At 40.7% G+C, this 27,748-nt stretch overlaps 1 protein-coding gene across 6 annotated transcripts in view; it reads right to left on the bottom strand.

Annotated features, from left to right (window-relative positions):
• Positions 1-867: 867 nt before the first annotated feature.
• ZMYM2 (zinc finger MYM-type containing 2) overlaps positions 868-27,748 on the bottom strand; it is a 90,176-nt gene continuing 63,295 nt past the window's right edge. For all 6 annotated transcript variants that reach the window (XM_036831177.1, XM_036831180.1, XM_036831181.1 and 3 more), the window contains 13 exons: positions 23,886-24,051; positions 23,205-23,239; positions 17,924-18,053; positions 16,857-16,972; positions 16,080-16,248; positions 14,725-14,850; positions 13,821-13,915; positions 12,395-12,563; positions 11,362-11,513; positions 6,228-6,342; positions 5,348-5,599; positions 4,936-5,056; positions 868-3,656 (listed from right to left, as the gene is read on the bottom strand). In XM_036831177.1, coding sequence (XP_036687072.1) covers positions 3,464-3,656; positions 4,936-5,056; positions 5,348-5,599; positions 6,228-6,342; positions 11,362-11,513; positions 12,395-12,563; positions 13,821-13,915; positions 14,725-14,850; positions 16,080-16,248; positions 16,857-16,972; positions 17,924-18,053; positions 23,205-23,239; positions 23,886-24,051 — 1,839 coding nt within the window. In that variant the 3' untranslated portion in view covers positions 868-3,463. The remainder of the gene's footprint in view (positions 3,657-4,935; positions 5,057-5,347; positions 5,600-6,227; positions 6,343-11,361; positions 11,514-12,394; positions 12,564-13,820; positions 13,916-14,724; positions 14,851-16,079; positions 16,249-16,856; positions 16,973-17,923; positions 18,054-23,204; positions 23,240-23,885; positions 24,052-27,748) is intronic.

Below are 27,748 nucleotides of genomic sequence, written 5' to 3'. Positions count from 1 at the left end.
GGTACCCCTCTAAGTAAATACCCTCTAGGTATTTTGGGGTACCTAGATTCTAAGTAAAGAGGAAAAAAAAAAGTACAAATTGAGACAGCATTTTAAGTGTTTCTACTCTCAGATCCAGACTGACACAATTAACCTGTTCTGGTCATCAATTTCTAAATTTATAAGATTTTGTTAAGTGGTATCATTTTCAAGCATGATATACCCAGAAACGACAAAAAAAGTACTTAATACAGGAAAACAACATTAACAATGGTCTATTCCTAAGAACATAGTAGAATGGAATACCTAAAACCCAAAGAACTTCTCTAAAAATGAGTAAGGGGCTTATTAAGGGGGAAAATTCAACAGTATTGTAATTTAGTTAAAGATATTTATTCTTTAAAAACATTTTCATGCACACTTTCATGACTGCATTGTTTGAGGGGGTAAGGAGATGATCCTACAGGCAGTGTCCACTCAGAACGTAAGTGATATGCGTATCACAATACATTTTGGAAATAACTGGCAAAATAAAAGTGTAAATTTTCATAGTGATTTAAGACTGCAAGACATTTAAGATCTCAGATTAAATGGACCGATATTAGAGTAGTACAGACCAAAACTGTGCAATGTTATCACTTCTGCGTTACTGTGACCCTTAACACGGTGCACTCATAACCACCTCAACCACAAAGCACAGTCGCCCAGGACAGAGGGAAACCCCATCAGAAAACAGTGACAGAAGTCTGAACGCACAGCACAACACGCACCCTCTCCCTACCTCAGCATGTGCAATCCACTGGTAACAACTCCACGCAGTAGGAGAGAAAGAAACATGAACTACTATTCAAACAAAAAGTATTTTTATGGCCAAAAGAAGAGTTGAGCTTCTTGCCTAGAAAAGTCCTTTAATATCTTACATTACCCAATACAGTTAAAAGTCTTAAAAAAAAAAAAAAAAAGGCAAAGTGTTCAATTTTGCATGGGAAATTCAGTTTTCTCAATATGGATAAAAACTTTTTCATTTGATTCATTTTAAATGGCAAAATCTTCAGAACAGAAAAATATAGCATCTCCAACAGACATCTAAAGGCAACAATATTATATTTACAGGATGCCGTCATCAGAAATCACTAAGAAGCAGAAAGAAACTATCATTTCACTACCCTTTTCTCAGCAGTCATCTAGGACCACACAAACTAAGGAGATCCAGGAACTAACGAAACATATTCTAGATGAAGCAAGTTTCACAGAACAAACAATTCTCATAAAATAGTATTATTTTTTTCTTTCCCCCCCTGAGAGTCAAGTTAAACAATCCTTGGATTGCAATCAAGACAAAGACAAGAGCTCTAAATCCTTAATCATATCAATATCAAAACTATGTAGACACTTCTGTTTAGAAAAGCCAAAATGTACAATAAAGGAAATGAAAATAGCAAGACAAGGTGCTATTAATAGTGGGATCATAGCAGAAATGTAGGGTATTTGGTAAAATATACATTAAGTGACATTTGGGGAAAACTTTATTGCTCTTGATGGAATATAGCACCAGTTCAAAGAATAAAAGATGGTTAGGATTAATCACCTTTAATCAACAATATGCGTTTATATGAAAAGTGCTTAAAGCAGTAGTTCTGGAAAAAGGTGAGGATGAGAAATTTTTTGTATTATATATTTTAAATATGTTAACTACTTCATTAAACAGACAACAAGCAATCTATACCTATTTAAGTGTATCAGATTTGCTACTGTCAGTCTGATTATCAAATCCAGAAATACAAAATCAATTAAGGGACAGAAACGTTATTCAAACTTATAAAACAAGTTAGAACATTATAAAGTAATTTTTATGCCAAAAATATTTGTTAATTATTGCTTAAATATACAGCTGATTACACTCGTGAAATTTTCCAAATCATAAATGAGAAGATTTCTTCTGAATGCTAACATTTATCCCAAGGAAGAGAGAAATATTTAGGGGATGTGTAGACATTGCTTAACCACTGTGGAAAATAGCCCAATTTCCCCCAAACAGTTTTAATAACGAACATCACTGTGGTGACTGAGGAACTGGAAACAAGACTACATGATCACACTCAAGCTCTATGAAGTCAGCCAAAGGATTTCTTCATGATAACTGCAGCTGGCACTTTCTCAGTCTTTAGAAGGTAGGATTTTATGTAAACTTCTTGTTCTAAAAGAAAAGGCCTGAATGGATAAATCGCTAAGCAGAAGTACAAAGTTTTTTTAATGCAATCTTCTGTAAGAAGTAATTAAAATGTAAAAGCCAAACAATCTAACATCGAACGTAATTCCCTTCGAGATACACTTTATCCATCAGTCTGAACCGTCAGTCACTGCCCTGCTAACCCTCATAGTGAAACGGGTGCTATCTTACTTAAACTAGCTCGACTTTCCGTAACAACAGTCTCAGGAGTGGCATTCTTAAATACCCAGCGTGTGCATCAGTCATAGTTGAGGGCAGGCACAAGAATCCTCCTCAAGTTGGTGAAACTGTGGAGTACCACCCGGGGATGGAAGCGTGACCTGTATCCTCAAGGGGAGAGGAAAACCAAACGCTTATAAATGAAGGGGATTTGGGATGCTTAGTGCTGACACAGAAAACAGAATTTTATATTTTCATCGTTTTTGCAAAGAAAATGTCTCCATGATCATGTTATCAACATCATTCTTTATATATGTGTGTGTGTATACACATATGTACATATACACACACATATATATAAGCATATATACATAATTATTATTGTTTGGGGTGATGCAGAAAGCCACAAATGAGAAAAGGACACTAAGGTTTTAATAAGGGGAACAAAAAGTTCTGTTCACCAGTATAGATTCACATTACAGTACACCAGTATCGACAGCATTTTCTTGTCTATTTTTGGTACAGAAGATGGTATCTCTCTACATAACCTGGTAAGGCTTCAGTAACTAAAGCATAAAACAAACAAACAAAACCCCCGCAAAAAACAAAACAAAAAACCCAGCCTATTAGTTTACAGTTTATTTTAAAAATTCTGAAAGACACTGCAAGTTCTAAACTTTTAGTAGGTGCTCCCCACACACAACCATCTTGTCAAGAACCCAGCAGAAGAGCCCCCTTTCCAGGAAGCTTTGCAACAGCAGAGTTGTGCAATATGGGTGTTTCTTACTACAAGAAAAAATTATACATGGCACATTCTCATTCATATCTTGTAATGTAAAAAGTTACAAACATACCTAATCAAATAAATAATAATAAAAAAAAGAATTTGAATGTATTTGTAAGTATCCTAAAACCACTACATAGAATAATGGCAACTTTCACTCACAGATTATTTACAAGGTAATACCCAGTGTGGGTACACTGCTACAAAACTCAAAACAGAAGGAGTAAACTTGAAATGTTTTCCATAGTAAAGATCTAGCAGCATGACTATCTAATGCTGTTTTCTCCCGATTGCTTCTAAAACGTTCCTTTTTACTCTGTGTCTTCGTCCAGTTCATAATTGTCTTTATCATAAATATCTTTTACTAAAAGAACCCGTACGAGCATATTTTCCAAGGTGTTTCGGTCCAGCGAAGCAGACGTGTACCAGACAGGGCTGTCTGCAGAGCTAGAGCGTTCTGGTTGCAAATAGAAAACATCCATTCTCTGATTAAGATTCTGTGGACTTCAGGAGAAAGGAGAAAGTCCATGTCACAGTATGTACACGAAATTCCTCACAACTTCCTTCTTTTCTTTCAAGAATAATTCTGCTACCATTAACCACATTACATGGGCAGATCACATGCATAATTACCTACATTAAATATTCTATCACTGAGATATTCTGAAAGTTAATTTCTACAATAAAAGATTATTTTCCCACTATAATTTAAATTCTGTATTTCACTGAATCCAAGACACCATCGATAGAAACATTATTTTTAATCATTATTTTAATATTGCCATTAAACAAGTAAAGCACTGCCAATTATAATTTCAAGATGCATCAATTATAACATGCATCCCAGTTTCAGAGACAGTATAAAATGTGAGAAATGTGTCTTAGAATTGATGAAATATGGTAGCACATAAAATAAAAATACTTGACAACGTTACACAAAAGAAATAATTTTTAAAATAAGATAATACTGAGATAGGAATTTCCAACTAATAAATAGTTACTACCATTGGAAGATCCAGATACTGGTGCAGGGCCACCCAAAACTATCGTCAGAAATATTAATTATTAAAAATAATCATCCTATAGGTGACATTACTGCTTTTATGGTTCTTGAGAGTTAACCTGGAGAAAATTTATAAAAACAATTTATAAAACTGTTTACATAAGAAAATACATTCTGAGTTCATGCTTGCCTTTGAAAAATTACAGAGTGCATACTTAAAATAATGAACAAGCATAAAATAATTTGTGGTCTCTAAAAATTTCACTGGTTTAAAATATTTTAAACGCCTGTCGGTACCCGCGGGGGAAAGCAGTGGCGCAGCTGGAACGCACAGGGCCCTGAGAAGACGCCGCGCCCTGCAGACACCTCAGGGATCTCCCTCCACAACTGAGGGCTCGCCTCTCTCCACCTTCTCACCAGGGCGTCACCGGGACCCAGGCCCAGCAGGACTGCTCTCTGCTCGCCACAGCAGAGCTGGCTGCAACAGAGACACCACAGCCCAAAAAGCCTAAGACATGTACTGTCTGACCCTCTACAACAGCAGTCATTTCGTTAGTAGAGAGTGATTTCTTAACATGTGCTTAAAACATGAAGTATAAGCTGGGTATTTCATAATAACAGGACTAAAAACGTTATAACTGAAAGGACGTCATAAGTGAGAAAAGAGAGAAATCTAAAAAAAAGGACCAAGGAAAAAAACGTCACCTCTTGGTAGTGATAAATTCACAGCAACTAACTGTTACTACCATTTAAAAAAAATCAAATGTCATTAACACTTACCTTTTAGACAAGTAGCATTCAAACATTTTCACAGGACATCTAGAAGGATTGGCTGTATTTTCAATTTGTTCAAATACTGGCTCATCATCTTCATGTTTTCTTTTTCCAGTAGTAATTTTATCTTAAGAAATAAAAATTACATAAACTTTCTAAGACCAACCTTGAACAAAGGTGACACCATTCACTCTGATCACCCCCAGTATCTCTTACACCAAAGAATGGGACCAGGTGTACTTCAGAGCTCTAAACCGTGGCTTCTGGTAATTCCTAATTTTCAGACAACATAGGTTGTCTTATCTTATGAAAATGACAGTCCTTAGGTTCTTAACAAGTGACCCAGGTGGTCTTTAGTAAGGCAAGAAGTGGCAGTCCCTGCCACAGACAATGCCAAAATGAAAACCTGTTACACTACCTTCGTTATCTGTTCCACATAAGGAAGACACTTGGTATCGAAGACATGCTTTGTTTTCCATTGTTAAAGGGTTTTTTTTCCAATGCCTAAACACAGTGCCAAAGGAAAGCCTTAAGTGCTGTTCTACTGTTTTCAGGCCAAAATACTTAGTGTTAAAGTAGAACAGGGTATTCAGAAGAGCTACTGGAGAGTGTGATCCTAGCTGTTTTATCCTCCAGAGATAATCTTCTTCAACTCGAGAAAATATCGACCCTTAAACAGAGAGAAAGATTTTTAAAGAATTACAATAAACAGTTTTCACATAACCAGCTAGAAACAGGTAAAAGTTAACTCAAGAACAAACCTATTCCAATCCTCCATTCACTCCAGATCAACTGGAATGAATTTCAGAATCACCTATGCTGCTCTGAAACAACACAGAGCCAGGAAACACAACAGACTACACAACTAGCACCCCTGCGGTCAGGCCTGGAGTCTGCTCCTGGTCTTCCAGAGGACAAGCAGACCATGGTCAGAAGGGAAGTTTAAATCTGTAGAAATCCTGAAAAAAAATAGCTGATTTCCATTCAAACAAGTTTTCTTTATGCATCTAAAACAGAGGTTTCTAAGAGAAATTTACATCAGAATCTCAACTGGAGGGCTTAAGAAATGAACATCCGGTTTCTTACTCCAGAGAAAGTGGGTCACGTTTATTACAAAGTTCTTCATAAACACTAGCTATCAACCACATTCATTTCTAATTCAACAAAAGACGAGCTGATGCGTCCATGAATAAGTACTCTCTCATTTAAATTGTTTCCTAATTATCTTTAGTACACTTTCTATAAACACAGAAAATCCCAGCAGCAAGTCGGTAACATTTTATTTAAAGGAGCATTACCATCTGGAAGTATGCTTGGTTGCCAACTTCGGAGTATTTTATTCATTTCTTGCTCAAATGTCTGGAATCCTGGATCAATAAATATGTTGTCTTTTCGATTACTACCATACAAGTACTACCAAAAAAAAAAAAAAAAAACTTTAAGGATTTAAAATTTATATAAGATTTATATGAGCTAATTACAGACCACTTACACTCTATTTCCTAAGGAAAAAATAAACGTCTTACATCTTTGTCTTTATTAGCATACTAATAAGAGATTATTGCCTTTATCTATATATCTGGAAATCAAAGAAACATAAGTTACCAATTAATCTGTTGCTTAAAAAACTCAAAGCTGAAAGACACAGGCAAGAGCTCAGAACGTGAGAACTGGATGAGCATCTTCAGCCCGTCAGATACAAACAGCGCACGTGGCTCCAATGCTCAGCACACAGTCCACGGACACGAAGGGTGAGGGCAGGGCGGGAGGGTTTCTGCGCGTGAAGCCTCTCCCAGCAGCCTGTGAGCTTGATGCTTTTCCCCTTGTTTCCTCTCTATGCCCCACTCTCCTTGAGTTAGGGCAAATTTATGAATCTTACAACTTACTATGACAAACCTTAACAGTGAGGGTTGCTAAAGAATGACTTAAACACCAAAGTTTGCAAAGTCCATCTCCAGTGGGTAAAAATAATGTACAAGTAAAATGTGTGACAACAGCACAAAGAACGGGAGGTGGTAACTGGGATTACAGGGCTTGAGGTTATCACATGTGAGACAGGGCAAGAAGATTTGAAGGTATATAATGATTAACTGAAGATGCACATTGCAAACCCACTAAAAATAATTTAACAGGCATAAATAATAAACCAATGATGGAGATAAATGTAATCACAGAAAAATAATTCAAAAGAAAGCAGAAAAAGACAAAAACAAAAAACCCCCACAAAGAACAGATACAGTGCCCCCATCATCCACAGTTTCACTTTCTGTGGTTTCAGTTACCCACAGTCAACCAAAGTCCAAAACTACTGAATGAAAGATGACAGAAATAAACAATTCATAAATTTTAATTGCAGGCCATTCTGAGAAGCCATGATGAAACCTCGCGATGTCATGTCATCCCGCCCGGAGGGACGTGAGTCACCCTTGGTCCGGCGCGTCCCGCCCATCAGCCACCTGGTGGCCATCTGGGTTGTCAGATCCACTGCAGGGTCGCAGGGCTTGTGCTCAAGTGACCCTTACTTTACATAATTATGGCCCCAAGGCAGGAGGAGTGAAGCTGGCAATTCGGACACGCCAGAGAGAGGACGCACAGTGCTTCCTTTGAGTGAAAAGGTGACAGTTCTGGACTTAATCAGGAAAGAAAAAAATCGGATGCTGAGGTTGCTGAGATCCACGGTAAGAAGGAATCTTCTATCTGTGATGTCGTAAAGCAGGAAAAAAATTCAGACTAGTTTTGCTGTCACACCTCAAACTATAAAAGCTACAGCCACAGAGGGTGGTCAGTGCTTAGTTAAGATGGAAAAGGTGTTAAATTTGTACAATAAGGTTTCTGAGAGAGAGAGAAAGAGACACCACATTCACATAACTTTCATCACAGCATATTATGATAATTATTCTATTCTGTTATTAATTATTGTTGTTAATCTCTTACTGTGCCTAATTTACAAATCAAAACTGTATCACAAGTAGGTGTGTAGAGGCCAGTGTAGTATACACAGGCTTCAGCCCTCCAGTGGGGATCCTGAAGTATCCCCTGTAGATAAGGGGGGTCAAATGTATAACAAGCACATACAAGCAGGATTTTCAATCCAGTGATTAATTACATTAAATGTAAAAGGTCTAAACCGGGGTCTGCACTACAGTCCTGAAGGCTGGCCCACTGCCTATTTACAAATACAACCAAGTTTTCTTAAAACAGAGTGCACGCGCCCAGGCTGCTTTCCACAGATTGAGTATGGCCTACAGAGCGTAAAATGTTTACCAGCCGGTTCTTTAAATAAAAAATTTTGTTGGTCGAAACACACCAAGACAAATATTATCAGACTGGATTAAAAATTTTTTTAATTTGAAAAACAAGGCCGGGACTTCCCTGGTGACGCAGTGGTTAAGAATCCGTCTGCCAGTGCAGGGGACACAGGTTCGAGCCCCGGTCCAGGAAGATCCCACATGCCGCGGAGCCACTAAGCCCGTGCGCCACAACTACTGAGCCTGCGCTCTACAGCCCACAAGCCACAACTACTGAGCCCATGTGCCACAACTACTGAGCCCACGCGCCGTGCTCCATAGCAAGAGAAGCCACCGCAATGAGAAGCCCGTGCACTGCAACGAAGACCCAATGCAGCCAAAAAAAATAAAAGGTAAATAAAAAATAAAAAACAAGGCCCAACAATATGCTGCCTAAAAGGCACCTACTTTATACCTGGAGACACAGCAAGTGGAAAGTAAAAGGATCAAGAATATAAACCACGTGTACGCTAACCAGCAACTAGGCCAGAGCACCATCATCTGAGTTGACCTACCGTTACTCCCGCTAGTCAGAAGGAAGATTAGAAATAAAAGCACCAGCTCGTCAGGACAATTACATAAGACCTTGCGGCGGGGGAGAGGGGGGTGCGTACTGTTTATAAAACAAAAGGAATGCTCATCACTGACTGAATTCACTGAGCTCTGACCCAGACGTCTTCAGGGGCTGACACCAACGACTGGGACGCAGAGGGAAGGAAAGACACCAAAGCGTGTAACACGGTTCCCTGTACTTGGGGACAAAGCTTCCGTGCCTTTTGCCACGTTCATAAAGACACGGAGATGCACGCACATCTAGCCAAGCGCGATGGGGTGGGAGGACCCAGGGGAACGGGTGCCCACCACCCATTCTGGGTAAACGTGGTGTGAAGGACGCGCACACAGATGTAAACCAGTGTGTGAAAGGCTGACCGGGACTGTGGGGCTCACGCAGCCCCTTCTTTCTTCCTCCGACATTTCCACATTATGTGACCTTCTGGCGACAGCCACCACCCCTTACACCATCGGAAGGACAGGATTAGCTACTGCATCTGTGAGGGAGGAAAGAGGCTGGCCCACCCTCACTTCTCAACACACCACCTGCCCCACACGTCCACAGGGCTTGGAGAGGAAGCCATGCTGCTTTTGTTGTCAGCCGGGGACGGAATGAGTAAACGCATCACACAGAAAAAGACGCACATTCTTCCAGAACAGCTTCTACCTCTGTACGCATCCTTGAAGTACCAACAAACAGCATGATTTCTGGAAACTATCTTCTAGACATCTTAACACCACAGTGAGTTTGAAGATTATTTCTAAAGCTGGTTATAGATACCATACACTCTTACAAAAAATTAAATCAAGCCTGTGAAAATCTGTCTAGTGATGAGAAGAGTAAAACAACTGGTTTTCCAATTGTGGTAAAAATACACAGAACATAAAATTTACCACCTTGACCTTTTTTTTTTTCTTTTTCTTTTTTATAAACTTTTCGGCTGCGCCGCACAGCATGTGGGATCCTAGTTCCCCGACCAGGGATTGAACCCGAGCCCCCTGCATTGGAAGCACGGAGTCCCAACCACTGGACCCCCAGGGAAGTCCCCATCTTGACCATTTTTAAGAGTACTGTTCCAGTAGTAAAAATTTATTTCGAGGAAACATTTTTCAGTACATAAAGAACCTATTTTAAAAAGAAAGGAAATTCTGACGTGTGCTACAACATGGATGAACTTCAGGACATTATGCTGATTTCACTTACATGTGGTACCTGGGAGAGTCAAACTCACAGAAACAGAAAGAAGAAGGGTGGGTGCCAGGGGCAGCGGGGGAGTAGGGGATGAGGAGTTAGTATGTAATGGGGACAAAGTCTCAGTTTTGCAAGATGAAGAGGGTTATGAAGATGGACGGTGGTGATGTTTCCACAAGATTATCAATGTACTTTTATACCACAGAACTGTACATTTAAAAATAGTTAAGATGGTAAATTTTGTTATATTTTACCACAATTAAAAAATTGGAAAAAAATGAACCTACTTGAAGACATAATTTATAATCATTAATATTACAATCCATTTAGCTTTCAAACCTCTAATGGTATTTGAAGTTCTAATATGTAAATATTTTGCTACTGCAAAATATGTGATGGTCTCTGAATACACAGTAATTTAGAGCTATGTGTTATTCCCCACCACTGCTTAGATAATCTTAGGCAAATTTCTATCCTGAAGAGGGAAAGTGAAATACAAATTAAGACAATTCTAGTTTTCTCCAGTGATTTATTTCAGCACCTACTACCTGTTAGCAGCATAATATTTAATTTTAGGCCTATAAACAAAACTCTACATAAGAATATTTCCTCTTATCATTTACCATATTTACAAATACATAGGATGTAAAGCTAGGACCTTCTCTGACCTCTGGGCTCAAACCTGTATGATCTGTTCAAAACTAAAAGTCATTATCTAAAGTGGATCTTCATGTTTATTATGGGAAATGTATTCATTCAAGATTCACATACATGTGGTTGAAGTTTACCTAAAACCTCTAAAGAATGAAATCTTTTATAAGATGATTCCAAAGAACTAATGAGTACTTACACTATTTAACAAGTTAGAAACAGATCAGAGATGAAACAGACCTATTTGCAGAGAGAAGTCATTTATCTGTTTACATGTATATCAACACAGATCTATATATACATATATACACCATGCCTCAGAATGTTAATTCATTTATTCGCAAGTGTAAGGTGGGGATGAAATCAACCTGATTATCATATATACACATGGTAACAAACAGACACATCATTAGTCCTGTTACAAAAGATGCATGAGCTTCGAGGGGTCCGTTACTAACTCTGTTTTTCACCTAAGTTCTTTTTGGTTTTGGTACACAGTTTTGGAGAACCTGAAGTGCACTTTTAGGGACACAGCACATTATAGCAGAAACACCTGTATACAAAGTAGCTAAGAAAACCCTTTATAATACCCCAGTATTTTCGAATAAATTACTTTTGCCTTTCTTGGTAAGCCAATAAACCCGGATGTTCCGTAATATTCTTGAAGCAAAACATTTTTTTCTCCAAGAACCTACCACAACAACCTTTCTTAACAACGTTATATTCAAAAGTAACCATGAAATCACTCACCTCTTGAATCCCGAGGCAAAGATAATAGATGCTGTCAGGTGCATAATTCTCCCCATTTGGCCTTCGGATCTCTTTGACAAAATGGGCCAAGCCATAGTCAAGCTCAGCCGTGGTGTGACAGAGTAGATCCTCTTTTAACTTTACTGACTTAGCTAAAAAGAAATAAAATTTAAAATAATAATTATTATTTACTGTCTTAAGATTAAGAAACTTTCTGAAATCACTTTATTCTGTGTAAGAATTTAAAGGTAAAATAACAGCTACATTTAAATGTAAAATATTTTAAGCTACATTCATGGTTTTTAAAATCAAAGGCAGTTAATAACAAAAACCTTGATTTTATTTATTTTTTTTCAAGGAAAAACATTTTTTTATAATGTACAGTACATGTAGCTTCATGGTAATTAATGATTCACTTGAGGACCTTCTGGATTTTCACATATTATGGGTATTCTAATTTCAGTCAACATTAAGCCTTTACTGTGGATGAAGGAATGTTCTAAATTTACGTGTATTTTCTAATGTAATTCTCATGACAACCCTACAAGGTGGGTACTGTTACCCCCCCCTTTGGAGCTGGGGAACTGAGATGCCAGTACGTGAGGGAGCCCTGGCAGTCTGACTCTAGCACCTTAATAAGGCCATACTTCCTACCCTCTTTGTGGTGCCATGGACTGGTCCATCCACAGTAAAGAGTCTGGCCTGATGCAAAGGGCTCTATCTGCTTAGAGCAAACTTTCTTCTTTACCCACAATCATCATAATCATCAACTTCAGTAAGGAAACAGAAGGTTTGTTTGAGTTGTACTGACCAGCAAGCAAGAGCTCCATGAACCGACATTACCGTAAGGACTTCACTTGTGCAACACGGTGTGTGCCCGTGTGTGTGTGTCTCTGTGTGTGTGTGTGTGCGCGCACGCGCGCGCAAGCTCGCTCATGCACATAAACGGATGCACAGGAGAATAGTTACCAAAATATGAATAAAAACCTTGATTTTACATAGGACATAGGGGAAACAAAATCAGAACACTTACGAGATTTTAGCTCATCTAACACCAGAAGATCTTCATCAAGCTGCCTCGCTCTGACCCAGTGTTTCCAGGCGTTTACCCCGTACGTGTACTTGAAAGGGAAGCTGCATTCCGAGTTGTCAGAACTGTCGTCATGACACTGGTACCCTGACACTGCCTTCCTCTTGGCTCCCTGGTAGTAAAACACCACTGTCAAATCTTCTTTTTCTTAAGCCTATATTATTTCATGACTTTATGTAAGCCATCTCTCAACAAATGCACATTACAAAGAAATATATTTACATGATCAGAACTGACTGGAATTTCTGATCTGAGAACAGTTACCTATGACATTACTTGAAACCTCTCTCCAGGAATGCTGTATTTCTGCATAAACTACTTGGTACAACAAAATCATATTAACTACTGCTGTGAGTTGAGAGTCACTGATGATGAGAAAATACATAAATAACAATTAAAATCTGAAATAGAAGGATTCCAAATGTTAATGTAAGAGAGAAACTGAAGAACTTCTTGAAGACTCCACCTCATAGGAGATGACTCCTCAACTCCTTTCCACTTTCTTGATGGTACTGTTTGCTGTACAAAAATTTTAAATTTGGATATAACCCAATTCATCTATTTTTTCCTTTTGTTCCTGTGCTTTTGGTGTCACATCTAAGAAACAGTGTCTAACCCAAGTTAATGAAGATTTAGGCCTATGTTTTCTTCTGAGTTTTAGAATTTCAGTTCTTAAATTTAGATTTTTGACTCATTTTGAGTTCATTTTTGTGTGTGGTGTCAAGTAAGAGTCCAATTTCATTCTACTGCAGGTACTCACTCCTTTTCAATTTTTCCTTTCTTTCTTTTTTGGAGAAATTTGTGAAAGTCATCTTTTTTTTTTTTAAACCTTGCTTTACATTGGAAATCAGAAATACAGAAAGTTGTTAATAAAATGTTCAGAACAATGATATCCGTTCGTACATTTAGATTTGGGATCCCTGAATGACTGAATTGTCTAGCACGTCTTCCTATGTGCTGGGATGCTTCACTGAGACCAGATATAACAAACTGTGTACCTCAACCTCATCAAAAGTAACAATGGAAAAAACAGCTCCCTAGAAAATAGTCTCAGTTGTTGTCTAATAATTGAATTTACTTTTTTAGCAAATATGTAAACCTTTTATCAATCACCACCTTTTATCAAGATAAAAATTAAAAATAAAAAGTTGCAATAATATTCACTCTTCTTCTATGAAACTATGACTAAATAGGATATATTTTTATTACCTAGAAATGAAGTAATAAAAGCTTTACCTCTTAAGTCTTTTTAATTCCAGAAAACAAAGTACCTTCCCACATTCTCAGGCACAACTGAAGCTCAAGTACCCTTGCCCTCTACTACACAGAGACAGGACATGAATGCAAGAATACTGTTACGTTTCATTACCTTTTTTTTAGATCGAGGTCTAGGTTGTTCCTCATATTCTTCTCCAAAAACAGGTGGTAATAAAAACTCATTTTCCATATCAAGCTCCTCAGCAGCTGACAATTGAAACAGAAGAACTTTCATTTCAAACATAATAGCACAGACTTACACTATATAAACTCAGCCAACGAAGGACCACCCACTGAATGCGCACAAGCACCATGCACAGGGCAGCCTGTGCTGGGTGGAGAACAAACCACTTTCTCTACCTAACCTGGTCTATAAGTTCTGATAACGCCTGTTCATACTCTTAAAACACATGTACAATGCGTATCAACACAGAATTTTGTGGAAGTGTGTGATAGAAAAATTACTAAAACCTGAAATTTAATTATAAGATCTAAATGGTCTCAGTACAAATCTGTTTCAATCTATTAAATCTTTTCCAATGTAAAAGGCTTTACATTCTATTCAATACGCTTATTGGCCATCGATACAGAAAATAAACAATGAAAAACAGAACACATTTCTTTTACAACAAAAGACCTGAAAATATTTGTTTCCCTTTGAAGGTTAACTTAATTTTCAAAAAGATTTTAAGAAAAATACTATCAATATTTTGTTTAAATTTTTAAAAAGACACCAACACTTCTATATCTGTAAAAGTTTCTATAATGAATTAGTTTTAAGAAAGTTTCTTTTTAAGACTCTGGGAAATTCCTTTTAAGTTCCTACAATTCAACATATGCTTCATTTTGGAAGTTAACTGCTGAGTTTTATCTGGATAAAAAAGAAGACCAATAATAACAGTACAGGCAATGACATGAACATTAGATTGTTAATGATCATAACCACGATTATGACACCATAACTAAAGTGCAGAACCACACTTCGCACTGAAAGAACAAAACAGCATTTTTACTACCTCTGGGGAAATCTATTTCAATGTCCAAATGTGGTTCATATGGTACATCAGGCATGTTGGACTGTGTCTCTGGGTCAGAGTTCTTCAAGAGATCTGAACCAATTATGTCCGTTTCAATAATTACACCTGTAATCAAGCCATAATATCATCAGAAACCAAAATAGAAAACTGCAACAATACCTACATATAATCTGGCAAAAGCCATTTAATTGTAAATGCAAAATAGGAATCCTTATATTAATATGTACAAAACGAAAAAGCATGCAGCTACCTTGAAATGTAAGCTACTATAAACTTTGTATTAGATAATCATGAATACACAAAAACTTTCAATCTTGTAAGTTTTGACTGCCCCTCTACAAAGTTAAAAAGCATGCTTCAATAGTAAAACAACTCTGTAGAGTGTTTCTAAGAGCAATCTCTTGTCAAAAATAAACTTACGAGCATGGATAACTGTAATTTTCAACATTCTTTTTGAATTGTGACCTAGGTTTTCACATCATTCAATATATGCTTATTCACAACTGGCTTCGAACGTTTTGATCGGTTGCTTTAAACACGTTTGTACTGCAACCCAGTGAGAAAGGCATTTTATTGAGTTCAGGGTAGTGGTGGGAAACAGAGACACATGCATACACACTGGAAACAAAAGTTTCACAAAACAATACCCTTTCTAGGAGGGATTCATGCTGACATATTTTTTCCGTTTCTTTCTTTTTTAAAAAAAACAAAACAAAAAACCCCCCCAGAAAACACTGGTTGCAACCCACTAAATTCATTTCACACTGCCTAACAGAGTGCTTCCCAAACACTGTCACCCACGAGACGCACTGTGCTCTGGGTGAGGGGGAGCAGGAAGCTCAGGGTGGCCCCGGTGGGCTGAGGCCGGAGAAGCATTCCCAGAGACACACGTCCTGCTACACCGTTTGCCAAGCACTGCCCTAGCAGAAGTTAGGACAAACGCTGGCTTAGATAATGCAACTTACTTTCTTAGTATAAATCAATAAAACAACATTGGGGATAACCATCATAAAATAAGAGTTTGAATTATAAAAGCCTACTACAACTTAGTTTTGTGTCTGAGCTCGTCCACTGAAACGAGAATAACTTAGAGTCGATTTTACAAGTTAAATCCTGTTAGCAATTAAAACAGGGACCGTACGAGTTCCTGGGCTCAACATCGGAGAGCACCTGCTAGATACAGTGCGGGCCTCATAACCCGAAATCCACTTTTGCTGCCGCCTGCCCACACCCGCTCAGGCTGAAGCACAGCGACAGCCCGGCCTCGCTCTAACAGCGGCCCCCCAACCCCGATGTCGCCCCCCCACCGCACCCCCCAGCAGCGGGGGACTCACTGTGGATGTCGGCGCCCTCTGCCTTGCCCTCGTCCTCAGCCACGTCGGCCACTGTCGGCAGCTCTGCACCCAGGGCATCTGAAGAAACGGTGCTTTTGAGCTCCTGGGCTGCCGCGGGGACCTTCTCACTGCTGGCCGAGGGGGCGGGCAGAAACACGGGGACCGGCACCTGAGTAAGCAAAGGGCTGACTGTCAGGCTCACGCAACACTACAAGGTATTTCTCCAAACTGAAAATCGCTCTGACACATGATCTACTTCATAATGCTGCGTTGGTTAAAAGTTCTGGAAAGAACACGTATGTTAAGTATCACAAAGAAAGCCCCGAATACAAGCAACTACTTTTTGAAGTAACAATTAAAGTAATTTCTGAGGCATTTCTGTCACCAGGGGACTACAGTACAGTAGCCAAGCCCTGACACAGTGTCCCCAGCACTGCAGGGGATGACATTCATATGAGCCTCCATTCCATGTATCAGTTGTAAACCTTACGGTTCACAAATCTTTCGTTCTAAAATGAACACAAATATGTTTACACAGTATGTGTAAAGCAGGTGCAGACATCAGCTGAACTTCACTCTCAAGGACGAGCACTTACCTGATTACACACAGAGCACCCCTGGCAAAGCCTCAACCAGACCCAAGTGTACTGCTGAAGAAAAGCCAAGCCTCCACCCTCTGTCCCACCAGCGTCACTGAAGTAGTCACTGCCACCCCAGTGCTGCCCCGCCTGCACCTGAGAGATCTCAGGAGGAAGGGGAGCTGAAAGTCTGACTTACGGGCACAGGAACGGTCATGGGCACGGGGATGCTCTGGCTGTACATGTGCATGGGCACCGGCACATACACGGGCACCGGGATGGGCACCGGGACGTACTCTGTCCTCCACTCACCATCTGGGGGGACAGAACGTGTTCAAGGAGCAACGTCAACCATGACCACCACTTAAACACAGCTGCTCAGTCAAAGTAATTTGATAACAAAGAAAAATTTAAGTGCTTCAGTACCCGTTTAAAAGAAGTTCCCAGTTTTCACAAAATTAGGTAAGTTAAAAACAACAGGGACTTCCCTGCCAGTCCGATGGTTAAGACTCCACGCTTCCACTGCAGGGGGCACAGGTTCCACCTCTGGTCAGGGAACTAAGATCCCACATGCCGCGCGGCGTAGCCAAAAACCAACCAACCAACCAACCAAAAACAACAAAACTGAATGCAGTAGCTGTCCTAAGTTATAGACAGCACAAGCAGAATTTAGACCTTTTTTTTTTTTGGCTACGTGGCATGTGGGGATCCGACCAGGGATGGAACCTGCGCCCCCTGCATTGGGAGAGCGGAGTCTTAACCACTGGACCTCCAGGGAAGTCCCTAGACTTTTTTAAAATAGAAAGAAAACATCTTTTAAAGTATTATATGGTCCCAGACACTCTCACACCCCCACAAAAAGGTTTACTTAATCAAACAATCAGAATACAGCTAACATTTAAATTTGATGAAAATACCTATCTGAATGATTTCAACTCATTCTGACAAGGAAACAAAATAGTTACGGTTATAGACCGCACTCAAAGAGATGGTTTTCTCAGAAGAGCACTGTAACTTTAGTGGGTCTTGGACCCCAAGGAAATTTTTGATACAGCGTTTTATCACTGGTGATGTAACTTGCAGGCCTATGTTAGAGATTGATCTTTATTAATGATTTTTAATGACATGCTGTATTCTAAAGGCATGTCTAAAACCAGATAAGCAAAATCAACAGAAAGTAACAAAGTGACCCAACAAATCTATTCTGTAGCCCATTATTTGAGAAAAGTATGGATTTCACTCAGCGACTGTCAGGATGCAAGTCACCTGTCTGACAAGACTTGCTCTGCATGTGCGGTTTGCAGTAAGTTGCCTTCGTCATGGTCAAAGGTTTGCACAGAACTGCCTTGTTCTTCATCTCCTTGTTGGGGGTTGGAGAAGGGGGTGGTGCTGAGCCCTACAGAAAAGCAAAGAGAAACATTTTTATTTCTGCCTCTAATTTTTATTACTTTATGCTGTTAATAATATCTGGTTTCTAGGTCCAGCAGGGGGAACACACAAAAGTGGAAGAATATAACCAATTTATGCTGTTTCTACTATGTTTACCAAAATCTTAATCTGGAAGGATCAACATGAATCTATCCCAACTATTGGCGAAGCAGTAGTAATCGTTCATTCTACAGATTTGTGTTTTTCGAAGGATACCACAGCATACTTTTAAAAATAACATAAAAGTCTCACTCTTAAGTAAAAAAGCAAGGTTGTTAACCTGAATTTTGAAAATAATTAGACTCTTATTATGGCTTTCTGATACTCTAGCTCTCTCTACTGCATAAACTGCTTATACGTGGTGCTAAATTTGAAAAGAAAAATGATGAAAATTATTACCAAAAATGTTATCAAACTTTGTGTTTCCTCTGTCCCAACCACTGCAATTTTAGGACCGTCTCCTCTCGATACACTCAGATGTTTCAGTCTGTTCACCACAGTACCGTTTACACCACAGAAACACACACACACACGCTGTAAAGCAAGCTGCAGCTCCGTGCCTAAGAGGCGACACGAAGGTGCTGTGCACACCACCTACCGCTACGGGGAAAACGACACAATTCAGAGTTCCGGGTCTTCGGGTGCCAAGCGCACACACACAGCTCCTGCGCACACGGAACCCTCGCTCCGTAACGGAACTCACTCCGCACGCGCCGGACGGCGCCCCGCCCCCGCCCCTCCCCGCGCACGCATGCACAGCAGGCGGAGCCCGAGTCCCGGGAAGCAAGGGCGCCTCGCGCCGCCGGTCCCGGGGCTGCGCTGCGTGGGGGAACCCACGCGTCCCGGCGGGACTCGCGTCAGAAACGAAGCCCGCGTGGTCTCCTGGCGCTTCGCCCGGGCCTCTCCCGGCCCCGCGGCAGGACCCCAGGGCAGTATCTCAGCCGCGGTCAGGGCACAACTCCGGGGGTCTCGGGTCGTCTTCCAGCAGCGATTCTGCGGCTTTGCTCTGCCACCTTGTCCTGTCTCCCCGCTGGGCTTGGCCACCTTTTCTGCCACAACCGCCTCCACTCATCTGTGTGCGATGCGCACCATGTTTTCAACGCTCCTCTTTTTATTTTCTGTAACACCTTCAAAGACGGACATTTTCCACGCAGTCTCGTCAAACATCTTCCAACGCCACTCATTTCCCGAGGGGCCTCCTGATGCTGCGCCAGGCGGGGCCCGTCCCCGGGGTCCTCGCTGCAACTGGGCCTTGAAAGCCCAGTGCGCCCTGCTGGGGCAGGGGGTGGGGGAGGGGGAGGGGGTACTCAGCGTCTGGGGGTGGTTTCTGAGTCCTCCACCGCAATGGATAACATCCGACAATCAAAACCCGAAAGCTCAAGGTTTTCATTCTGGAGGCCGAGTTCAACGTCTAGGATGATGCAGGTGCGAAACCAACCCCAGAATATTTCAGACACCACCCCTACTTTTTCTGTCCCGCCCCATGGACGGGCACACGGGCCAGGTTCCCCTCTAAGTGCTCGTCGTCTGGGGCTCTATGGACCAGAGGGTTGCACTTGGTCACCCTTGGCCTTGGCCCAAGAGCAAGGTCACAGAGTCTCAGAAGGATTCAAGTCAGGGCTTCGAGATCACTTGCATTCGGTAGGTTCGTTTTACCAATGACCTTGCAAAAACTAGCCAACCTGCATCTTCCTGCATCTTCCTGTAAGTGCCAGCAGCCCCCTCTGCAGAGCCCAGACCTGCAGAACCCACCGGGGCCTGCAAGGCCCACATTTTTCACATGTGAGTGGGCCAGCACCGGCACAAAGAGGCCACCCTTTCCCTGATCCTGGTGACAGGCTGTGAGCTGACAGTCTCACCACACTGCTGGTCACTGTGCTGTGTTGTAATCAGTCATAAGCTCACGAATCCACAAATTTAGTCACCATACCATCTTTCCCACAGCTTCCCCACGTACTAGAGTTTACCTTAGCCCTACAGACGTTGGATTTCTTATCCCTTTTTATAAATGAACCATATCGTTCATCCACGAAACTGAACTCACACAGGTCCCCCAGTCAGACACACAGCACCTTCTGGTGCTTAACCCAGCAGCAAAATCACCAACACAAAGCACAAAAATAGGAAAAACTGGCACTCGTCAGACTGCGAAGAGGGCACTTGCTTAAAGCATAAGCTGAGAGGAGCTGGTCAAGCAGCCCCAGGGGCCCACAACCCTGGACACTCACAGTCTGCACATGACCTCAACAGCTAGTGGGCACTGATTCAGGGGTGACAGACACATCTTAGAGAGCTGGCCAATTCACAAACATGAAAGGGTACTAATAAAAAACGGTATATGGTGGATCTCTCATGAGTTTCAAATCATGCTCATGGCCAAGGGGGCTGGTCCCGTGTGAGCTCATTCTACGCTCACCAGGATTTCCAACCCTGTGCCACGGAGCTGGTCTGACGTCACCGCCGTGCAACATCAGGCAAGTCACTCGGTCTCCTGGGCCTCAAGTTTTCTCAACTGTAAAGCGGGAGGAACAGTTAACAAACAGCTATTGAGTATCTACTACATACCAAACCTGGGTAAGTTGGGTCTGAACTGGGAAATACTCTAGAACCCCCTTATGAACCAGGGGTCAAAGTCACAGACATCCTAGGTTAATCGTCATTCTGCCGACAGGGCACTATATCGACTAAACTATGCCACCTGGTAAAAACCGACACTTAATAATGCTTCTTACTTTTCTGTTGGTCAACAGGCAGGATCTATACCTACTGATAATGAATTCTGAAGAAGGATCCCAAATAATGAAAATTATAATGACGAAAGCCACCACACCTCTTGAGCATTTGCTATATGGCCAGGGACCATAAGCTATAGACCATGTCTATGTCCCCCTAAAATTCACACTCAGATCTAATCCCCAAGGGGATGTCGTGTGAAGGTGTGGCCTTTAGGTGGTGATTCGGTCATGAGAGCAGAGCCCTTGTGAATGGGATCAGCGCTCCTCATAGAAGAGACCCAAAAAAAGCCCCTCCCCCACGTGAGGACACGCAACAAGACGGCCGTCTGGGAACCAGGAAGCAGGCCCTCAATAGACACCAGGTCTGCTGGAGCCACGATCTCAGACTTCCAGCCTCCAGAACTCCGAGAAATGCCTTCTGTTGTTTAAGCTGCCTCGCTTATGGCATCCTGTTATATAATATATAGTAGCTCAAAAGGACTAGGACACTATGCAAAGCACCAAAGTCACACACCTCATGAAATGAATTCTTTAACCCTCTCAGCACCACAAGGGGTAGTAGATGTTTTCTCACTCCCATTTTACAGATGAGGAAACTGAGGCTCAGAAGCTGTACAGCCCAGTGGAGGTGACAGAGCGAAGAGTTCTGAAGTCAGGGTTCAAGTAGCTTCCCCGATGCAGGCCCTATGTCTCCAACACCACACGCCCTGCCCCCGTGGGTTAGTACTCTTGGTGACGACCCCGAGGAGGTTCCGTCTTCATGCCCACATTACAAATAAGGGGAAAGTCCCACAAAGAACCGTGAAGTGACTTGCCCCAAACCCTACAGCTGAGCTCTCATCCAAGGAGAAGGTGGGAGGGGCTCTACGTGACAGGAGGTGATGGCTGCAAAGGCCCGTCCTTCCATCCGTCCCATGAGGCGGCCTCAGTGCTGCTGCAGGAGAAGAGTACCTGCTTCTGTGTGGGCGGAAGGGTGTCTTGAAGCCTTGGTCAAAGCTTTGAAACAAGGTTGGGAGTTGCCTTACGGCTGCGTGCAGGTGCCAAACAGGGAGTGATCATCTTTACACTCCTCAGCATGGATCAAGTGCCTGGTTAGAATCTGACAATTCAGCTGAATACTCCTGAGTTATCTGACTTAAAAATATATTACCACAAGGTAAAGGGCAGAACAGATAGGGGAGGAAAGCAAAGAAAAAAAGCACTCTTATTTGTCTAGGATTCTAATAATAGCTATTAACATCAAAACCAAAAACTGGGAACTCCCTGGTGGTACAGTGGTTAGGACTCTGCACTTCCATTCCATTTGATCCCTGGGCGGGGGAACTAAGATCCCACCAAAAACAAACACTGAATGGAATAATATAAAAACACCAATCTTTCATCTACATCAGAGATCCTAAACTGTGGTTACATGTTAAAATCACCTAAAGAACTTTTCAAAACTATAGAAGTTCTGAGTTGGAGCCCAGGTATTCGAAAGGTTTTGAAAACTCCCCAGGTAATTCCAATCTGTAGCCAGAGCTGGTTAACTCCTGCCCAGGACCACACGCGCAGAGGCTCACCATGATGCTGGTAAATGGCTCCCACAGAGGCCCCTGGATCAGGGTGGCTCCTGCAGGCGGGCACAAGAGGGCCGGCCCACTGTTCAGTGCAAGGCTCCTTTTATACAGAAACGGCCCCTTTCAGCCCACAAGAGCCTTGAAATGCTAATGTAAAAGCAGAATCTGATGTATTACACCAAGAGAAAGAAAAACACTACAGAAAAACAAGAAAACAGAAAAAACCCCAGGAGAAAGCATTATGGAAGAACTCCTCAAGCTTATGAACGCCCAGGGCCTGGCCCCCAGGACAGATCTCCAGACCTGTCTGAGGGCATCCGCCTAGCCCGGCCTGCCTCCCGCTTCCCAGGATCCCCTCAGGTCCCTCCAAGTTCGGCCCCAGTGAACAGTCTGGCCAAACACGCACGCCTCTGGACATTATTATTCCTCCGACTTTTCATCGTCTACTGGCAACCTTCTACTCAGCTGTTCAGAAGTTTTGTCGCAGCTGCCAGGACCGCATACACTCAACCATTTCAAATGCACCATTGCTACTGCCCTAAAGATGCAGCTGGGATAAGCGCTTCAACGCAAATATTTATATGTCTATCTCGCCCAATGTGGGTAAGGGCCACAATTAATTAATTCACCTTTATATTCCTTAGCAGGTAGAAAAGGACCTGTTTCTATATCGGGTAATTTAGCAGAATATGAATGCTTCAACTGTCTCAACAGAGGAAAGTAAAAAAATCTTTTATTATTACAATCAGATTAAAATGGTCTAATTACTTTTTCTCCCCACATGATGAAAGTCAGTATTTAGCACTTTACTTAAGCAATACTTACTGTCATTTTGGTTCGGGACGTCTGACAACCCTGATCTAAAAAAAAACAAATTTAAAATAAGACAAATATCACTTCAGCATTTTCTAAAACCATATTTCTCATTAATTTTTACTGATTTTAAAAATAGTTACTGAAGAAAATATATTTTAAGTTCTTTCAAGTAAAGAATATGAGATTTGAGAGCTGAAATACAGAGCTAAGTAGTGGAATTAACTCTTTCCCCGTTTTGTCCCCTCAGAAAGTATACACTGCTTTGGGAGCAATACTATGTTCTTAGATTTAACTCATTTATTAAATAAGTCTAAAGGGTTTTCGTTGTTTCTCCTACCTACCCCCAGCACATACAATTTGCTGAAAATAGTTTTCATTTAAAATTGCAAGTGACACATGATAGGCAGATCAACTTTTTTACAATTTTTGTTATAATTCTGTTTAGCTTCTCTCTACTCCCAAGTAGACTCTATTTTTTTCAACTAGCATTAAATTTTTAAGAGAATAAAACAAAAAGCAGTACATCTACAGAAACATCACTGAAGGCACTTCCACCCAGGGAAACTACGGAAGTTGCTATTAAACTATCTCTGAAATCAACTGTCTATTATCATTACCTTGAATCCAGATCTCTGGAACTAAAAACTGCTTTACAGGTTTTTCAAGATACTACCCTCAACGATCACATACCATAATGTAAGTTTTCAGGTCCTTTCTGGGTTGTCATGTTGGGCTCGTTCTGCTGACAGTAGAAACGCAACAAGCAGTGCTGGTCGCAGAAATGCTTCATCTCCCCTCGCCACTGCACCCTCTCCCTCAGGGTGCCTTGAGATTTACAGCAGTCACACCTTGCAGCCTTGATGACAAAAGGAAGGTGTCAGACATCTCCCACGACAAGGTTTAAAAAGTCAGACATGTATTTTACAAGATGTCTAGATGTTTCAGTGACTGTTGTCAAATGTGATAAAACAATGTCTGATAAAGAAAAAATTAAAATTGTAATATAAGTCATAAACATACAGTAAAATCCACAAAAGTTTAAAAAGTAGCAATTTACCTAATTGTCAAAATCCCTTTCTATATTTACCAGAAGTCAAAGACCAGCATTACAAAGATAGGCTAACCAAAAAAAACCGAACAGTGGTAGACCAAATTGGTACGATGTATTTTTTTTTTTTTTGATATGGACCATTTTTAAAGTCTTTATTGAAATTGTTACAATACTGCTTCTGTTTTGTTTTGGTTTTTTGGCCCGAGGTATGTGGGATCTCAGCTCCCTGACCAGGGATCGAACCCGCACCCCCTGGATTGGAAGGCAAAGTCTTAACCACTGGACCACCAGGGAAGTCCCGGTACAATGTATTTTAATATTACAAAATAATTTTGAGAGCCATAATGATATACTGGTCGAAGTCTCCCACAATCACACTACACTGAAAATCTCTGATTAATGAACAGATTTCCCAGGTTCAACTGAGCTCATAATGGACCCATTTATACAACTGTACAGACCAGAATAATTTTGAAACCAGCTCTTATGCTGAGAAAACCATGGATGTTAATTTGAAACGTTTTGTTTCAATAGTTTAATGTAATAAATTTGAAGGGCTTTAATACTGTTTTTTTTTTAAATTTATTTTTGGCTGCGTTGGTTCTTTGTTGTTGCACAGGGGCTGTCTCTAGTTGTGGTGGCTTCTCTTCTTGCGGAGCACAGGCTCTAGGTGCGCGGGCTTCAGTAGTTGTGGCTCACGGGCTCTAGAGCGCAGGCTCCAGCAGTTGCGACACACGGGCTTAGTTGCTCCGCAGCATGTGGGATCTTCCCGGACCAGGGCTCGAACCCGTGTCCCCTGCCTTGGCAGGCGGATTCTTAACCACTGCGCCACCAGGGAAGCCCCAATACTGTTTTAATAACAAGAACTTCAAGTTCATGTCTTAAAACACTCGGTATTTAATTAATTAAAAAACAATTATATTTTAAGATCACAAATGTGAACTACATCTAGGAAAACAATCAGCCCTAACTAGTCTACAACTTAATATGCAAAATAAAAACAACTAAAATTCATACATAAAAAGTTATACTTCATGATGGTGAACCAATTAATCTAGGGACAGATTTTTGAGAGATTCCATTTTACCTAGATTTTGCCCATTTTCACTATTTCTTAACATCTTGATCAATGAGGGGGCCAAAAGGTATAACAATCAATTTCAAATATAGTACCTTTCATAATTAAGTTTTTTATCTACTTACAGTAGAAATAAATTACTGTAATTTTTAAAATTGCCCTTTAGTTTAGCCACCAACTTAGAAGTTTTGACAAAGCAGTAAATATTAAGTACTTGGTAGCTGGTAACAGTCACAGCTGTAGCTTTCCCTCACTGCTCTAATCACCTAGACTTTTATATTGTGGGTTTGGAAACCACTCACTTTATGTCTCCACAGGAGTCCCATGAATCAACACTACAACAAATTCCTGGCTGGCACATGAACACAGGGCTGTGTGGGTGAACAGGTCTTATGTCACAGACATACCCCAGGGTCAGAACACAGGCTCTTTATTTCTCCAGGTCAGGGATTTCTCCTGCCGAATAAATGTTAAACCAATGAAGATTTGCAGTATAAATTATGACTATTAAGTGATGCCAATATCGCATCTCTTGTCCGAAAACTTGTGAGTTTAAATGTTATACTGCTGGTAATATAACATGGTAATCTCAATAATATTAGCACTCACTATCAACCAGGTCCTAGTTTACTCAATAATAAAAAAAGTCCCTACGTAAAACTCTCACCAGCAAAGACTGTTCTTTAAAATAATCATTGAAGTGCTCCAGGTTTCCGGGATTTTTTCCTTTTTATACTTTATACTCAAAGAAAAGCCAAAGCACCACGGGAGGAACTGAGTCTAAACAGTCAAGAACACAGCAAAAGTGAAGATGAGACCTGAAAACAAAGGCCAGGCTGCCCTCTCCATTCCACAAGCCTCACAACAGGGTGGGAAACTAAAGTCCCAATACAGTAAGTGACTTCTTAGGGCCAAATGCCAAAGTGCAGAGGCAGGATTCAAAGCAGACAGTCCAAGTCAAAACCAAGGCTTTATTTAGTGCACCAAGTTACAAAGACAATGGAAAAACAAATGAGTTAATATGAATAACTAGAAATAAAAATCCTAACAGATGTAAAATGCTGCAAGAAGGTTCTCAGCGTAACATCTAAAACCCAAATCAATTTGTATACAATTTGTATTTGTATACAACGTACTGTGCTGACTCTTTGTATACGGTAATATTTCCACTTACACAATAATTTAATAGGCCTAGAGCCTACAACCAAGCACATTCCACCCAAAGAATCTGAACAATAAAATCGCTTCATTATTTTATAATTATAGACATTTGGAATTCTGTCCTAACAACACTTTAATAAGCTCCTTTCTTCCAGGAAGTTCAAAACAAATTTAGATGATTTCATTAAAAAAAAAAAAAAAAAAAGGAGCAAGATTAGTGCTAATTTGCAAATGGCAACAAAATATGTATGTATTTTTTCAGGAAAAAGGATAATAACAGAACTCAATACTAATTCAAGCTTAATACCATAATCAAAATTTTAGAGGTTGTGAACCTCTTGTTTTTTGGCTTGTTTTTTCCTTTTGCAGCCACTCATACAAACTCCTGGTAAAGTGTCTGAAACCACGCTAAATGGAAAATCTCATTAATGCCCATCATTCGTTACCGACACCGACACCGACACCACTACCTCCTACTCACGAGACAGGACTCTTAGGAAAGCTTAACATTCCTACAGCGTAAGAACTGAAGTGTGACACATGTTTCTGGTTTAACAAACACTTCGTGGTTTTCCTGTCTGTGAAAAATCAAGGGTTGTGTATTATTTTGAGGAGGAAAAAAAAAAAAACAGTTACTGATTCAAACAATCTAAATTAATAGGCAGGTACTAACTAGACTCAATTCAAAAACCTGATAATAAAACCGCTCAGCTAATCCAGGCGCCTCCTCTGCAGTAACTGAGGAAAGGTCATTGGACCTACACTGACACAGCCCCTTACCTGTCTTGGACAGTTTGAGTTGATGTACACACATCCCTGTAACCTTCCACCCTCTTGTTGCCCACTTCCCCAATCAGACCTAATTTTGCAAGGGGGAACCATGAACAAAATGAAACGGGATTTTATAGTCATTTATTTAAAAAAAGAATGCAGTAATAAAAGATTGGGCACTGGATACTATGCAAAGCATTCAAGTGATAAGAATTCTTCAGTTACCCAAAGGTACATTTAAAGCGAGAATATTAGTTATTTCCTTTCGAAACTTAATGTCAAAAACAATGAATGATTTTCTAAAATCAATATTTCTGGCAGTTTATAGACAAAAAAGAAAAACATAGAAGCCCCAAAATACTTTTCATTCAGGTATCCTTTTATGAATAAGGCTTATTAAAATGTAATTATTAATTTGATTACAGCCCAAAGTCATGCTGTTCGACTGTTGGGGCATTTGCACTGAAGAATTTAACACTGTCACCCTTCACT

Source organism: Balaenoptera musculus, chromosome 18, assembly GCF_009873245.2.
Source record: "Balaenoptera musculus isolate JJ_BM4_2016_0621 chromosome 18, mBalMus1.pri.v3, whole genome shotgun sequence".
In the NCBI taxonomy this organism is placed as follows: domain Eukaryota; kingdom Metazoa; phylum Chordata; class Mammalia; order Artiodactyla; family Balaenopteridae; genus Balaenoptera; species Balaenoptera musculus.
The sequence above is the reverse complement of the archived record's forward strand: the minus strand, read 5'-3'. Positions and strand labels throughout refer to the sequence as shown.